This window comes from Equus przewalskii, chromosome 25 (assembly GCF_037783145.1).
Source record: "Equus przewalskii isolate Varuska chromosome 25, EquPr2, whole genome shotgun sequence".
NCBI classification, from domain to species: domain Eukaryota; kingdom Metazoa; phylum Chordata; class Mammalia; order Perissodactyla; family Equidae; genus Equus; species Equus przewalskii.
The window spans coordinates 22,505,962-22,520,869 of NC_091855.1; the positions used below are offsets into that span (position 1 = coordinate 22,505,962).

The following is a 14,908-nucleotide window of genomic DNA, read 5'->3' on the forward strand; positions in this document are numbered from 1 at the left end:
TCATTTCATACAGTAATATACTCTTTTCCTTTTTAAAAAAGTTTTATTGAGGTACAACTGACAAAATTAACTATATATTTATAAAGTATACAATTTGATTAAGTTTTGACACAAGCATATACCCAAGAACCCATCGTCACAATCAAGATAGTGAACACAGCCATCACCTCCAAAAGCTTCTGCATGCCCCTTGCCCATCCCTCTCGTTCCTCTCATCTCCTCTCTGTCCTCCCCTCTTTCTCCACAGGCAATTGCTGATTTACTTCCTGTCACCACGGATTAGTTTGCATTTTCTAGTTTTATACAAATGGACTCATACAGTATGTATTTTTTTTTGTCTGGCTTCTTTCACTCAGCATAATCATTCTGAGATTCATCCACGTTATTGTGTATAATAAAAGTTCATTCTTTTTTGTTGCTCAATAGTATTCCATGTATAAATGCCCCACAATCTGTTTATCCATTTACCTGGTGATGGACACTTGGGACAGTTTTCTCCTTAGATATTTTTTAAAGAACCATGGTTCATTCTCATGAAGCCACCTACTTACTTGAACCTTGGAGGCTCCATTGGATCTTTCTGCATTTCCACCATCCGAATAACTCTCTGTTTAGCTCCAGAGTTGAAAGCCACTCCTTGTTGAGACGGTGTGTATCTGAAGAAAGCAGATGAAACTAAAGGTGTAACTAGTTCAAGCTTTCAATAGGTATTTTTCTTCTATTATAACTCTAAGTGAGACAATGTTGTCAATTCCTTTCACAAAGTGTTAATAGAAAACTGCAAAATATTTAGGCAGAGCAGATAGTCACGGAGATAAAAGAACTAAGAGCAATTATGAGTTACAAGCAAAATGTAAATTTGAGTTGTATTAGTTTGCAAATAATTCATCCCTGTACATTTCCGTCATGGAAGGCATAGTGTTCAATTTCACAGATAAGAGATCTAGAAAATAGTAGTACCTATTCTTTTTTTTTTTGGAGGAAGACTGACCCTGAGCTAACATCTGTTGCCAATCTTCCTCCTTTTTTTTCCTCCCCAAAGCCCCAGTACATAGTTGTATATCCTAGTTGCAAGTCCTTCTGGTTCTTCTACGTGGGATGCCACCACAGTATGGCTTGATGAGTGGTACGTAGGTCCACACCTGGGATCCGAACCAGTGAACCCTGGGCTGCCAAAGTAGAGCATGTGAACTTAACCACTACACCTCTGGGCCAGCCTCTGTACCTATTTTGTAACTCTGCGTTTGAGGAAAAAAACCACCCCAAAATATTCTCAGCAGGTAACTTATAGTCAGTTTCTGACTAATCATAGGTTGTAAAATAGAGAAAGAATAATGGTAGCAGCCCTACCAGCTCTAATTTTATATCTAAATGTGAGTCATCTGTCCGCACAAAGATGTGGCTGAGTGAAAACCCTCAAAATTTAGTATTATAAGGATGACTATTATTATATAAATAATATCAATATATTATTAATCATTAACATTCTATATTATTATATAATTATTATAGTAGTATACATTGCTAATATATTAACTTTATATTATATAAATATGTATTACATAATGTCTACTATATATAAATGAAAAACTATAAATAAATAATAAATAATTTAAATAAATAACTGTGGTTTGGATTATATACTATAAGTAATTGCTAATTTCTAAAAAAAATACGTATTTTGAAAATAGCATAACAGCTAATACCTTAAAAGTGGATACCTTAAGAAATTCTTCTGCTTTCAATTGTCTGCACAACTGTCAATAGGTTTCAAGTTATTATTCAAAAACTGCATTTACAATTGTGACTAAGTAGGATAGTGAAAGAATACCAGGACCCCCAACCCTAACCAAGTTCGACATGAAGCTAAGACTTCCAGCTATAACTCGTACCGGATATACTGAGCAGGAGCCAGTTTATCAGCTGCTCGAACTGGCATGGCTGCAGCAACCTTCTGCGATACAGATTTCTCTAAGGCTACCCTTGTCTTTTCTGTTATCTGAAATAAGAAACACCGCATTGAGTGGTTTGGAAGTTAATAAAGATATATAAAGTCATCTAAAACAATTATTTATATGTCAACGCCCAGTTACCTCTTTAATGGCTTCTTCATCAGGTCTTTGCAGGTCTGGGTCATCTGCATTCATGACTTCCTTGGGAACCAGGTCAGTGTACTTGCTATAAATGACCTAAAATGTTCAAACACAAGCAGGCTTAAGAAAAACAGAGAAGGAAAAGAAGCAACCTCATTAAGTCATTTCAGAAGTCAACATGTCCTCTCAGCACACTTATAAATTTAGGACACAGATTTTGTCTTTTAGATCTTAAAACCAAGGAAGCTTAAAATATATACACAAATCACTGCCCTGGCTATATAAGTTAATAATTTTCCTTTGACCTCATGCATTTAAATTATTTGAGATCTTTTAATCAAGTCGGTATCCAAATAAATTGTGCCAACAAAATCTTATGCATCAGTGACCCCTATTTTTGAGGCTCACTAGGACTTGAAATTAATGATGATATAAATTGCCTATAGCACCATTATCTTGGATTACAAGCTCATTAGAATTTAAGTCAGGTTACCAAACAATTTCCAAATTCACTGGGTCTGGAAAACTTCACTGACCTTACCCTACTTATAATGTTTGTCTTTTCTGGCATCAACTCTACTCATAGACTAAGAAAATGAACACGTGCCATGGTCAAAAACCCAGAACAGTTTCTTCTGTGAAAAAAAAAGAAGAAAAAACAAAATATATTCTACATACACAACTTAATTTTTACATTCATTATCCAAACTTAGGACTGCTATTTGATGTCTGCTAGGCTCAACACAATTTCTATTAGGCTCACACCAATGTGGTAGGCCCCTGACAAACAGAATATTACTTACTTTAATGTCCATCTATATTTCTCGAATACTTTCATAAAAATTTACATAGCAGATTTTACAGAAAAAAAGAGGTACTAGAGATTTAACAAATAAACAACATTCTAGATTTTGCTGCCTGAGTCAGGAATTCTTTGACACAAATACAAAGAAAGGACAATTTATGAATATGAAAGAAAACCAAATACTTAGATATTTGAGATTTTCAAGTTTTCTGAGAAGGAAACTATTTGCTACTATAAGCCAAAGTCTTATATCAAGAATTGCATTCTACCACAACATTCCTCAAAATAGCTTAAAGGAAACGCATGCTATTCTTAATTTCTTACTCCGAACAACAGAGCAAAAAACACTTTAAGGCCTGTAAAACTTGACGTGGCTTTGCCTACAGCTTCAGTCTCCCCCTGTACCTCTTGCTCCCTCATTCATTATACTTCAGTCACATGGGCTCTTCTGTTATTTGAACACAATAAGTGTCACGACACTCTGTTTACTGAGTCAAAGGACTCCTCACGTTATGAAATTATTTATCTGTTTTACTTACCTGTGTCCTCTGGTAAAGTTACAATAATTATAACAGCTAACATTTATTAAGCACTTATTTTGTGCCACGGTTCTTTTGCTTTATACATATTAACTAGTTTAGCTTCCGATCAACCTTGTGAGGCATGCACAGTGACTGTCCCCACATTACTGATGAGGAATCTCTCATTCATTAAAGCGTCTCCAGTGCCTGCAACAATGCCTGGTCCACAGGAGGCATTCAGTCAGAATTTTTTGCACACATGAGTGAATGTATGAATTTTAGAAATGCTCTGTTCCATGCTAAATATGATTATATTTTAGGCCTGCAGAAGGTGCTACATAAGCTGTTGATTTTCCAGAAAAAACCATCTCATGTCTATAGACTGAAATCTCTAGCATGTTTTTCTTAGGAATGAGTAAAAGGATCAGGTAAGAAAGTGTAGATGATTTACCACAAAACATGTCTTACTGCTACCTGAGCTACCAGTGTCCCTAAGCTCTCAGAGGATTCGTTTTGAAGGTCCCTAAAACTGACTCTAGTGAAAAGTGAGGCTCTGTGAGTTAAGATCACACAGCTTGTAACAGACCTCTGAAGCCTTTTCAGGATGGAAAAATCCACACCACGAGAATTTAAATTTCTAGAACATTACTCTAGAAAATAATACCAAGACTATGAAGAGTTAATTACTTTCACACAGCAATCATTACAGGAAGGGATTCTAAGTAAATGGCTCCTGGTAGTCATACATGCTCAACATAAACTCTCAATACTAATTTAGCATACAAGAGCCATTTGCTGTTTCGTATTTGGGTATTCCAAAGTTAATAATCCTTTAAATGAGCATCAATAAGATTCTAGCAGCTCACAAAGCTGAGTGAAGGACATCTGAAGAGCAAGATTCCTCCATGGTAATTAACTATAAAACTCCAATTTTTTATTGCCTGAGAACCAAATGTGCTGAAGAAACTCAGTATATCCCAGGAGGCAAAAAGGCTGGGGAGGGTTATCTGAAAAATATAATATACTCTCGAAGGTATCGGGAGCACAAATGAGCTCTGTGAACAAGATAAAGCAATAACTCATCTGTGAAACAGATTTTTTTATTACTAAAAACTGGCAAAGAACTGGACTGACTAAAAGGATAACCTGTCAACATGTTCACCATTTTAGAGGTAGAAAGAAAACACGATCTTCAGGCTTAGCTAGTTTTGGAATCATATGAAAAAGGTGATAACATTTATACAACTTATCTTGTGGTCAGTTTAAAGCTGTAGGAGTTTTTTGGGTGGGGTGTGTTTGAAGGCATTCTTTTAGGTAATAGTACGTATGTTACATTTCCTATGTAAAGATGTCAGACGGAAAAATGTAAACACCAAGGCTTTTTATTTCAAGATTTATCACTCAAGCGACAATTGGAAAAAAAAAAAACCATTTAGTTCTGTTAAGGTTTACTTCAAGAAATTCTTTTCCTCCCAATTTTGTATTACTGCTAAGTCTTGTACACAGTATTTACATGTAGAGAGATCAGTGGCCTTAGATTTATCCTAGAATATTATCCCTTGGAATCTTGCTTTGTCTTCACCTCTTATATCTAGGGCTAGCACTTTCTATTCCTGCTCTTTTATTACTGATATTTCAGTGAGATCTCCCCACTTCCTGAATACCAGATACCTCTGATTTAAATCAGAAATCTTTGCACTATAGTGCAAATTCAATAATCCAGTAAACTATTTTCATTCTATGTCAAGGACTCTGCATATCAGCCTCCTGAATGATAATGAATTTTTTAAATCCCATTTTGTACATTTAGTAGCCGATTCCTACTTTTAAAACAGGAAAATCAGTGGTTTTAAAAGAGGGCATGGCTGCCACTTCCAACTCCCCTCCTGGGGCCTTTGTAATATGTGAGGTGTTTTGGGCTAAGACACTGGAGGGGGCACTACTGACACTTAACAGATAACGCCACTTATGTTAAACACTATACAATGCTCAAAACAGTCCCAAACAATCAAGCAGTGTCCCCCCTTCCAAATGCCAATGCATAGCAGGCACTCAGTTAATGCTGAATTATCCAATGCATTCAAAAACTTCATGCATTAATCCAACCACTTAAAAAAAATTAAAGTGCACATTTATTACATTTGTGTAAGGAATTCAAATGGATATTCCAGGGTATAAAGTCCAGCAAGAAAATATATCCACTAGAAAAAGAAGATGTGGTGTATATATATATAAAATGGAATACTACTCAATCACAAAAAAAGACAAAATTGTCTCATTTGCAACAATGCGGATGGACCCTGAGGAAATTATGTTAAGTGAAATAAGCCAGACAGAGAAAGATCAACACAGCATGATTTCACTCATGTGTGGAAGATAAACTAATAATACATGGATAAAGAGAACAGATTAGTCGTTACCAGAGGGGAAGGGGGTTGAGGGGTGGGCATAAGTGGTAAAGGGGCACATTTATACGGTGACTGACAAATAATACTCTACAACTGAAATTTCATAATGTTATAAACTATTATGACCTCAATAAAATAAAGAAAAGAAAGAAAAGAAAATATATCTACTAGGAACAATGTTAGAACAGTTCAAGTAGTCACTCTACCACTATCCTCCTTTTCAATTCAGAGAGTACCCTGTACACTTTTTAAAAATCTTCATTGTGCTTACTTTTGTTTTAAGATTGTGTTTTTAGATGAAGAGGAAGGTAGAAAGATTTCTCACACACCTCCTGTCCCTACACATACATAGCTTCCCCCACTGGGGTTAGGGTTAGTATGAACCTGAGTGCGGTACCTCTGTAAACAACTAGTTGGGTTTATTTCTAGAGGTTACATTATAGATAAACATGTAAGGCTTTTACTGTACAAAGGAACAATACTTTAGAATCTTTATTTGGCCAGAATACTGAAATCTACTTTCAATACAAAATAATCACTAATACACATGGTTATTAGACATACACACACACAAAAATTCAGACATTCACTAGAAATCAGATAAAATTCATTGTTTCCAATCTTGAAATATAATGTAAAATGGGCTAAAACTGTATTTCATCCAAAATTATAAAACCTGCCAATGCCAAATTATTGTCCTAAAATGTTGCTTTTTCCTCACAAATGAGAGGAGAGGCAGCACATCCCAACAAAGAATTATGATTATTCCAAAGAAGGAGAGATGCACCAAATCAAAGAGAGCTGGAGCCAAGTGAAGGCCTCCATGGCACGGGAAATTTCAGTATATGTCCTGCATCCACAGGGGCCACCTTTCCTTTTGCAGGAGTGGACTATGCTTCCTTGCTGGCTTCAGGAGAAGTGGTTTTCTGTTATTCAATGAAAATTGCTATCATTCCTCCAATAAACGCTGGTGAAAATGGCTGTATGTCATGCTGTCAGGCACTAAGTTAGATGTCAAAGAGGAAAGAAAATACAAAGATATAATCTCTGTCCTCAAAGAACTTACGGGCAAATAACATAGATCATTGGTGAGAGAATAACTACAACAAAGGTGATGACTGCTACGAGAAAGTAAACATAGGAAACAGGGAGGAGGATGCCCAACCTAGCCAGAAGATCAGGGAGGGTATCTTAGAATAGCGAAGAGCAAGTTGCGATTTGAAAGCAATAGAACATAGTCAGACAAAGAATAGGGGGAGGGCTTCCCCAGGCATAGGAGGACACCCATGGGAAGTTCCTAAGGTTAGAGAATGTGCTACACTAAGGGACCAGCAAGTAATTCCTCACTGAAGACATATATAGGGAGTGTCTGAAAGTTCTTCTTCTCCAACGACCACCTACAATGGTGATTATTTTGTATTGAAAATAAACAGAATAGCTAAAACTAGACTTTTGTGGATTTCAGTATTCTGGTCATGAGAGCTGAGGCTAAGCTAGAAAGGTAAGCAAGGGGTCAAGTATGCCATAAGGAGCTTGGTTGGTTCTTATCCTAAAAGCCATGATTTTAAATGTGCACACTTGTGCATATATGAGAGGGAGAGAGACAGAAAGATAAACAGACAAACATGATGAATTTGTTTTTTTAGGCAGACAAGACAAACGCCAAGGAGATGTGTTCAGACGCTGCTATAGTCAATCAAGCAAGAAATGATGCGGTCCTGAACTAAGTATCAGAGAAGGGAATATACTTGAGCAGTGTTAAGTAAGAGATCACGGTGAATAAACAGATGCAGGGTCTGAGGGAAGCACCAAAGAACGGAAAGACTGCTAAGCAAAGGCTTTTTAGAGAACACGCTGGCAGTACGTGTCACAGCTGAAATCGGAATATCCTTTGACCCAAGAAGTCCATCAAGAATTCATTTTGCACGAATACTGATGTGCAAAAATGTTTGTACATGGATCTTGAATAAAGTACTGTTTACAAAACTAAAAAACTGGAAACCATCAATGCTTAAAAAAAATTAGGGCACAAGCACATCATGGAATTCTGTGTAGATTTTTTTTAAATGAAGTAGACCTGTATGTATTAACAAAAACCTTCAAAACATATTAAGTAAAAAAAGCAAGTCTATGGAAGTTATGAATATTAAAATTTCATTCATCTAAAAAAAGATGTATACATTTGCACGTGTGTGTGGGGTGTGTTTACTGTATGTAAAGTAGGAATACATATACATAAATACCTAAATCCAGAACAAAAGTCTGGAAAGATATATATCAATGTAGCAACAGTAGTTACCTCTGGGAAGTAAAGTGGGAGAAGTAGGCAGGACTGCATATACTTTTGTACTGTTGATATCTTTGACCATATGAATATATTATTAATGCAATTTTTTTAAAGAAATCAATAAAATAAGGGGAAAAAAGGAGGACTCTCAGGCTTTTAGCAGTCATTTAGGAAGATATCATTACCAATCACTGAGTTAGAGAACATAAGAGGGAGATTAAGTGGAAAATTATGCGTTTAGGTTTGGATTTGATTGAGCAGTACTTTGGGGAAATCTAGATAGATGTACCCTTGTAGACAGTAAGATATAAGGAGCTAGAGCCCAGGAGACAAATTGGGCTGGAGACACAAATATGACAGTCATCGGCATATGAGTGGCAGTTTAAGCCAAGGAAATAAATTAGATTAGTCAGAGAGAATGTGTTCTGAGAAAACAGTCTTAGAGACCTTCACCAGAGAGCTACTTCAGCAGACTGGTTGAGGTGAGGCCACCTGACAGTGAAATGAGGGAAAGGGAAGTGAAGAAATAGAGAAAGCAGAAAACAACTCTTGCAAGAAGCCTGCAGGAAAGTGGAGAAAATTAGGTGGAAATCTGGACGTAGCTAGAGGGAGCCTTGAGAGTAGTCAGGGAAAACTTTTAAAAGATGAGAAAAGCACGCATGTTCAAATGCTACCAGAAGAAGCCAACAAAATAGAGGAGGTGAAAGATGCTGTTGAGAAGAATAACAAAAACATAGGTTATAAAGGAAACGGGAGGGATGAGGTCTGGGATACCCTAGAATACAATGGCAAGAATAGGTGTAGACAGGAGAAGAGATTTCTTATAGAGAAAAAAGGAAAAATCAAGACAAAAAGACAAGCATGGGATAAAGAAAGCCGACAGGGGCTGGCCCGGTGGCGCAGCGGTTAAGTTCACACGTTTTGATTCTCAGGCGGCCAGGGGTTCGCCGGTTCAGATCCCGGGTGCAGACATGGCACCACCTGGTAAAGCCATGCTGTGGTAGGCGTCCCACATATAAAGTAGAGGAAGATGGGGACGGATGTTAGCTCAGGGCTAACAGAGTCTTCCTCAGAAAAAAGAGGAGGATTGGCAGCAGTTAGCTCAGGGCTAATCTTCCTCAAAAAAGAAAAGAAAAGAAAAAAAAAGAAAGCCAACAATTTTCTTCCAGTATTCTTTATGCAAATATATGGGGAGTCACCTGTTAGCTGAGAGGGGCCAGAGAGGAGGAGCTAAGGCCTGGAGGAACACCAAAGGAGCCCAATTAAAACCTGAGATAGGAAGTTGCCTGACTGCATAATTGCTTTCCCCAAAACTCCGCAGCCAAGATGTAGGAGCAAGGGACGGGTTACCATTAGTGCTCTTTTAGAAAGTAAAATAAAAATATTTGGGAGAGAGAAGGGCAAAGCACAGGTACTGAAGGCTCACAAGTATTTTTCAATTCTAAAGAGATCTTTTAACTATTTGGAGTATTTATTTATAAGAAAGAAACTAAGTCTTAAAAACAGTTCCTTGGCTCTGAGTGTAGCTGCTCTGAGATGAGATTATTTTAAGTAAATTTTATTTTTGGTTTTGGATTACTTTTAAGCAGGTTTTTGGATTACTTTTAAGATTATCCTAAATTGAGCAAGTGCCAGTTTCGTACTTAATCAAGGCAGAAAGAAGTCTGTGTAATTTGTTATATTTAAATCAACTATTAAGTATATATGTAAGTAGTTTCAAGTACATGGATGAGAGTGAGAAAAGTTTTTATCTATTTTATAGATAAAACTAAATTTTGATTTTTTTAAGGTGCTAGGATTGGAGATTTTTAAAAATCTACTAGCTTTTAAAAAAATGTTAGTACTATAAAAGAACTGTTTTTAAAAGTAAAACAAATAAGTAAAAACCCTAAGTATATATACGCTATCATCAATTTGGAGAATTTTAAAGGAAAAGTTATCATGGTCATGAAGCCATAACATATTGTTCATATTGTTATGAAGTCACATCTTCATTTAGCCGAAGTATACTTTACTGCTATTTTTAACATAAACTGGCCAGAGATTTATCATTTCCACACAATTACAAAAAACTCTTCACAAAACATTTATCAATGAGAAAAAACAAATCCATGAGAGGATTACCTTGTCTTTTGACTGTCCCTGTCGGGCAATTGCATCATATTTAATTTTTCCTTCAGCATCCACCTGAATGGCCAACGCATTCGACATTTTTTTCTTTCGTCCCATATCCAGTGGATACTGGGCCACATGGATCTCTGGAAAAGCACCTCCATCTCCGAAATCCTATATATTAAAAAGATAAGAAATAAAAAGAACATTTAATAGTAATTTGAGATTCAAGATATATTCATTTATTCAACAAATAATTATGGAGCCCTTATTATGCCAGATGCTAGAGATAAGGCAGCAAACAAAACAGAGGTCCCTGATCTTGTGCAGAGTATATTCTAGTTGGCAAAGATATAAAAAGCTTAATCTCTGCCTTGTGATAAATGCCTGGAAAGTACTAAAGGGACTGGAAGAGGAGCATTTTTCAATAGTGTGCTTGGGATGGCCTCTGTGAACGGATAACACGTGAGCTAAAGCCCAGATGATGAGAAATCACTCATGGGAAGATCTGAGGGAAGCATTTTCTAGGCAGATCAACCAGCAAGTGTGAAGGCCCTGCTGCAAGAATGAACTTGGCATGTTCCAGGAAACGAGAGTCCAATAGGGCTGCAGCTTATAGAGGACAGAGAGAATTCACAAAGATCAGAGGATAGCTGAAGGGAAAAAACCGGGACTACATTAGGAGAAGACATGATCTAGTTGGGTGTCTGTCTTCTAGACTCTATAAAGAGTTCTGGCAGGCAGGGGGAATTCTTGTAGGGTGCTAAGCAACAAGTCGCAATCCAATAAGTACTCAGTTCACTAGGATCATCACTTGGAGATACATGAAAAAAGCTAAGGGCACAAGCCCTTCACATTTGTAAAGTAAAAATCATCACCATATAAAGAGAATACAACAAAATGACAAAATGAAAATAACTGCGCACAAAAATGAATGGTATAGGCATTTAAAGATTTTTAATAGGGCAGGTACATTCCTTGGGATGTGGAGGAGGAAAATTTGCAGGAGTCAGAATGAATACTGGGAGTAAAAGAAAAAGGCTTGATTAAACAGGAGGAGGTCTTGGGGAGGCAAAATAATTAAGTCTCAAACGTTTGCTTTTCTCCCTAGATAAAAAAGGTGGCCAAGCACGGGAAAGTCTGCCCTAGAATGAGGGAAAGGAATATGTGTTGAACTGATGTATGGAATCCTGAGTAATTAGGAGGATAGGTGCTGCCAAGAAGTTTGTTCTTTGGGAACAAGCCAGAGATTAAAAAAAAAAAACCCCATCATTCCAGATTCTTCCTTCTCCCTCACTGCCTCCAAATCAACCATCAAATTCTGTCTCTTATACCTCTTAAAAATTTATCTAATCTGGGGCTGGCCCCGTGGCTGAGCAGTTAAGTTTGCATGCTCTGCTTCGATAACCCAGGGTTTTGCTGGTTCAGACGCTGGGCACAGACATGGCACTGCTCCTTAAGCCATGCTGAGGCGGCATCCCATGTAGCACAACCAGAAGGACCTACAACTAGAATATACAACTACGTACTGGGGGACTTTGGGGAGAAAGGAAAAAAAAAAAAAAAACGACTGGCAACAGATGTTAGCTCACGTGCCTTCTAAAAAAAAAAATTTACCTCGTCTGTATATTAGACACGCATTAACATTCTCAAACTGAAGACAAGAAAACAGATCAAGAGAGATCAGGATTGGCCCAGGGTCACACAAATAGTAAGTAGCACAGCTATAATGCAAAACCAGTTATATTTTTTTAACTCCTTGTCAGTGCTCTTTCTACTATACCTAATGGGAAAAAAAATCAGGAAAGGAAATGCTGCTGAAGTTTTTCCTAGAGGTTGTCTCTTTAGGTTTATGTGGTACTGTGCATGTAGGGAGGAGGAGGGAAGGAAAGGCACTCAAACGTGAAATCATTCTTTCCTTTTTTCCCTCTTACTTCCCATTATTTTCCATATACTGTAATCCCTGGATTTATAAAGGGTATGTTAGTTTCTTTTGTACTTGTTTAATAGTTTGACATAAGAAGAGGTGTAAACAGGTACAATTCTCCAGTGATCACAAAGCAGTGACAATAAGCAAGAAGGAAAAGATTAATCTTCTAAGGGGAAGTATATGTCTTGAGAGCTCACAATCAGAATTTCTATCATATTGACATTCACGTGCGGATGTTCTAGGGCCTAAATTAATTTCATAAGGGTGCTATCACACATTTCAGCACAATTTAATAAATCCAGACTGAAGGTCCCTATTTACCTCTAGTAACCGGGGTATCCAGCCTTTCCGGTACCCGTACGGGGGAGGTTCTCTTCGGGAGGAGACCAGTGAAGTCTGTCGTGATCTCTGGGATCTTGCCTTTTCTTCAGCCTCAAGCTGGTCTTGAGATAGCTGAGTAGGTGCAGGTAAAAAGCTAAAGGCAAAGACAATAAAAGTCAGAATTTTTTACAATTCTTACATTTAATTTGATTATTGCAACGTGGCCATCAGACACTATTTTCCTATAATACCTTTTCCCTTTAGCAAAAGAGCAAACTTTTCAATGATTTATAGTAGTACTCAATATCAGTCATTTTGTCATGCCTGGAAAGAAATAAGTACCCAGAGACATACAGTAAAAACATTTGACTAGGATGTACGCAAATGGTGTCCAGAATAAAAAATTAACAGATATTTCACATAATAGACAACAACTGAGTTTTTATGCTTCCACACTTCCTTTCTTGTAACAAGCAAGTAAACATTCTCAATTATCCAGGGACCAAGTGTCCAGCATACGGTTTTCTTACCAACTTTTAAGTATGATAAATGTTGTTATAGACACAGACACTCCAAAGTACCACAAAAGGATTCCAGTAGATGAGTAATAAGTTTAACGGGAAAGTCAGGATTCCTTTGTGATTTCTGGCTCGTAAGCATATTTGAGTAAGCAGTAGAGCTTATTTATTAAAAATATTTATTGATCACTTGGGTGCAGGCGCCGTGCTAGGTAGGCAATGAGACTATAAACTGAGAAAGGCAGCTTACAATCTTGTGAGGCAGAGCAACAATCAAATAATCACACAAACCTATAATTACAAATTATATTAACTGATGAAGGAAAAGAATAGAGTGCTCTGACAGCACACACCAGAGGGATCTGATTAGTCTGGTGGTGGTGGGGGCGGGTCAGGTACTATGATGGCTAAGAGCTCAAAGTTCAAATCCTACCTCTGCCACTTACTAACCTGGGTAAGTTACTTACCTCCCTGAAGCTCAGTTTTCTCATCTGTAATGATGGATCAGAAGATTACCAACCACGTAGGGATGTTATAAATATTAAATGAGAAAATCCATAAGCCACTTGGCACAGTGTCTAAATACCATTCAATATATGTTCCATAAATATTTGAGTATTTGGAGCTGTTCCACGATTCCCCCAGTTTGGGTTAGCTGCCTCTCCTCCATGCTCCCACAAGACCCTCTGTGGACCTCTACTATAACACCTATTTTACTGTATTGCAATCATCTATTCATTTACCTTTCTTTCTGTCCCTAGACTGTGAGCAACCTGATGGCAGGAACCCCGCCTTCTGCTGCTTCCATCCCTAACTCTTCAGGCATTATCTAGCTCACAGCAGGGGCTACTTAAATGTTTGCAGGAGAAATAAATTCACTCTACCCTTCGCGCTCACCATCTTTATGTCACTATAGCTTTTTTGTCTTTCCTTAAACAAGCCATCTCAGGATCTTTACATTTACTATTCCCTTTGCCATAAAATATTCTATTTACTCATTAAGAATATTTTTTCCAGGGGCCGGCCCAGTGGTGTAATGGTTAAGTTTGCGCACCCTACTTTGGCAGCCTGAGGTTCATGGGTTCGGATCCCGAGTGTGGACCTACACACCGCTCATCAAGCCATACTGTGGTGGTGTCTCACGTACAAAACAGAGGAAGACAGGCACAGATGTTAGCGCAAGGACAATCTCCCTCAAGCAAAAAGAGGAAGACTGGCAAGAGATGTTAGCTCAGGGACAATCTTCCTCACCCCCCACCAAAAGAATATTTTTTTCCTTATAGTGCTTTTATAGAAAACTCTTGCCCAGATCTTTTAGTGCTTGCTTCTTAGCATTCATGCCTCTGCTCAATTATATCGCCCTAGAGCAGTTTTCTGACCACCTTGTCCAAAAGAGCACTCTACTGACACTTTCAGTAACTCTCTATCCCTTCCTCTTTATTTTATTCCTCCTACTCACCACCTAAAATTGCATTACTGATTTGTTCACTCATATACAGTCTGTCTCTCCTAGAACATAAGCTCTGTGAGGATAAGGAGTTTGCTTGACTGATTCAATACTGTAAAACCATCACTAGAATAGTGCCAGGCACACGGCAGACCTCCAACCAATATTTTCTAATGGAATGAATGAATGGATGGATGAATGGAGTCAAAAGTTTTGGGCTTCTACCACAGTTGTTTTCAGTAAACCATACATACCCAATACAAAGAAGCGACACAAAGTCAGTTACAAAGAAGCTAAAATATTTACTTATATTTCATTTCTCTTTTCTTTCCTTTACCTTCTGTTGGAAGAACCAGTCACTAAAATGATCAAAAGACAGGCAGCCTGCCAAAGCAAAGAGTTTGGACAATCCAGTAAATAGGTAACCTGGCCTGGATTAAGGTCAGAACATACTTCAGACTTCCAG

At 37.6% G+C, this 14,908-nt stretch overlaps 1 protein-coding gene across 1 annotated transcript in view; it reads right to left on the reverse strand.

Annotated features, from left to right (window-relative positions):
* SNW1 (SNW domain containing 1) overlaps positions 1 to 14,908 on the reverse strand; it is a 29,822-nt gene that overhangs the window by 12,452 nt on the left and 2,462 nt on the right. Inside the window, exons 2-6 of the mRNA XM_008536582.2 lie at positions 12,478 to 12,631; positions 10,239 to 10,400; positions 2,094 to 2,189; positions 1,893 to 1,999; positions 552 to 656 (exon numbers count right to left, since the gene is read on the reverse strand). Of these exons, the coding sequence (XP_008534804.1) occupies positions 552 to 656; positions 1,893 to 1,999; positions 2,094 to 2,189; positions 10,239 to 10,400; positions 12,478 to 12,631 (624 nt within the window). The remainder of the gene's footprint in view (positions 1 to 551; positions 657 to 1,892; positions 2,000 to 2,093; positions 2,190 to 10,238; positions 10,401 to 12,477; positions 12,632 to 14,908) is intronic.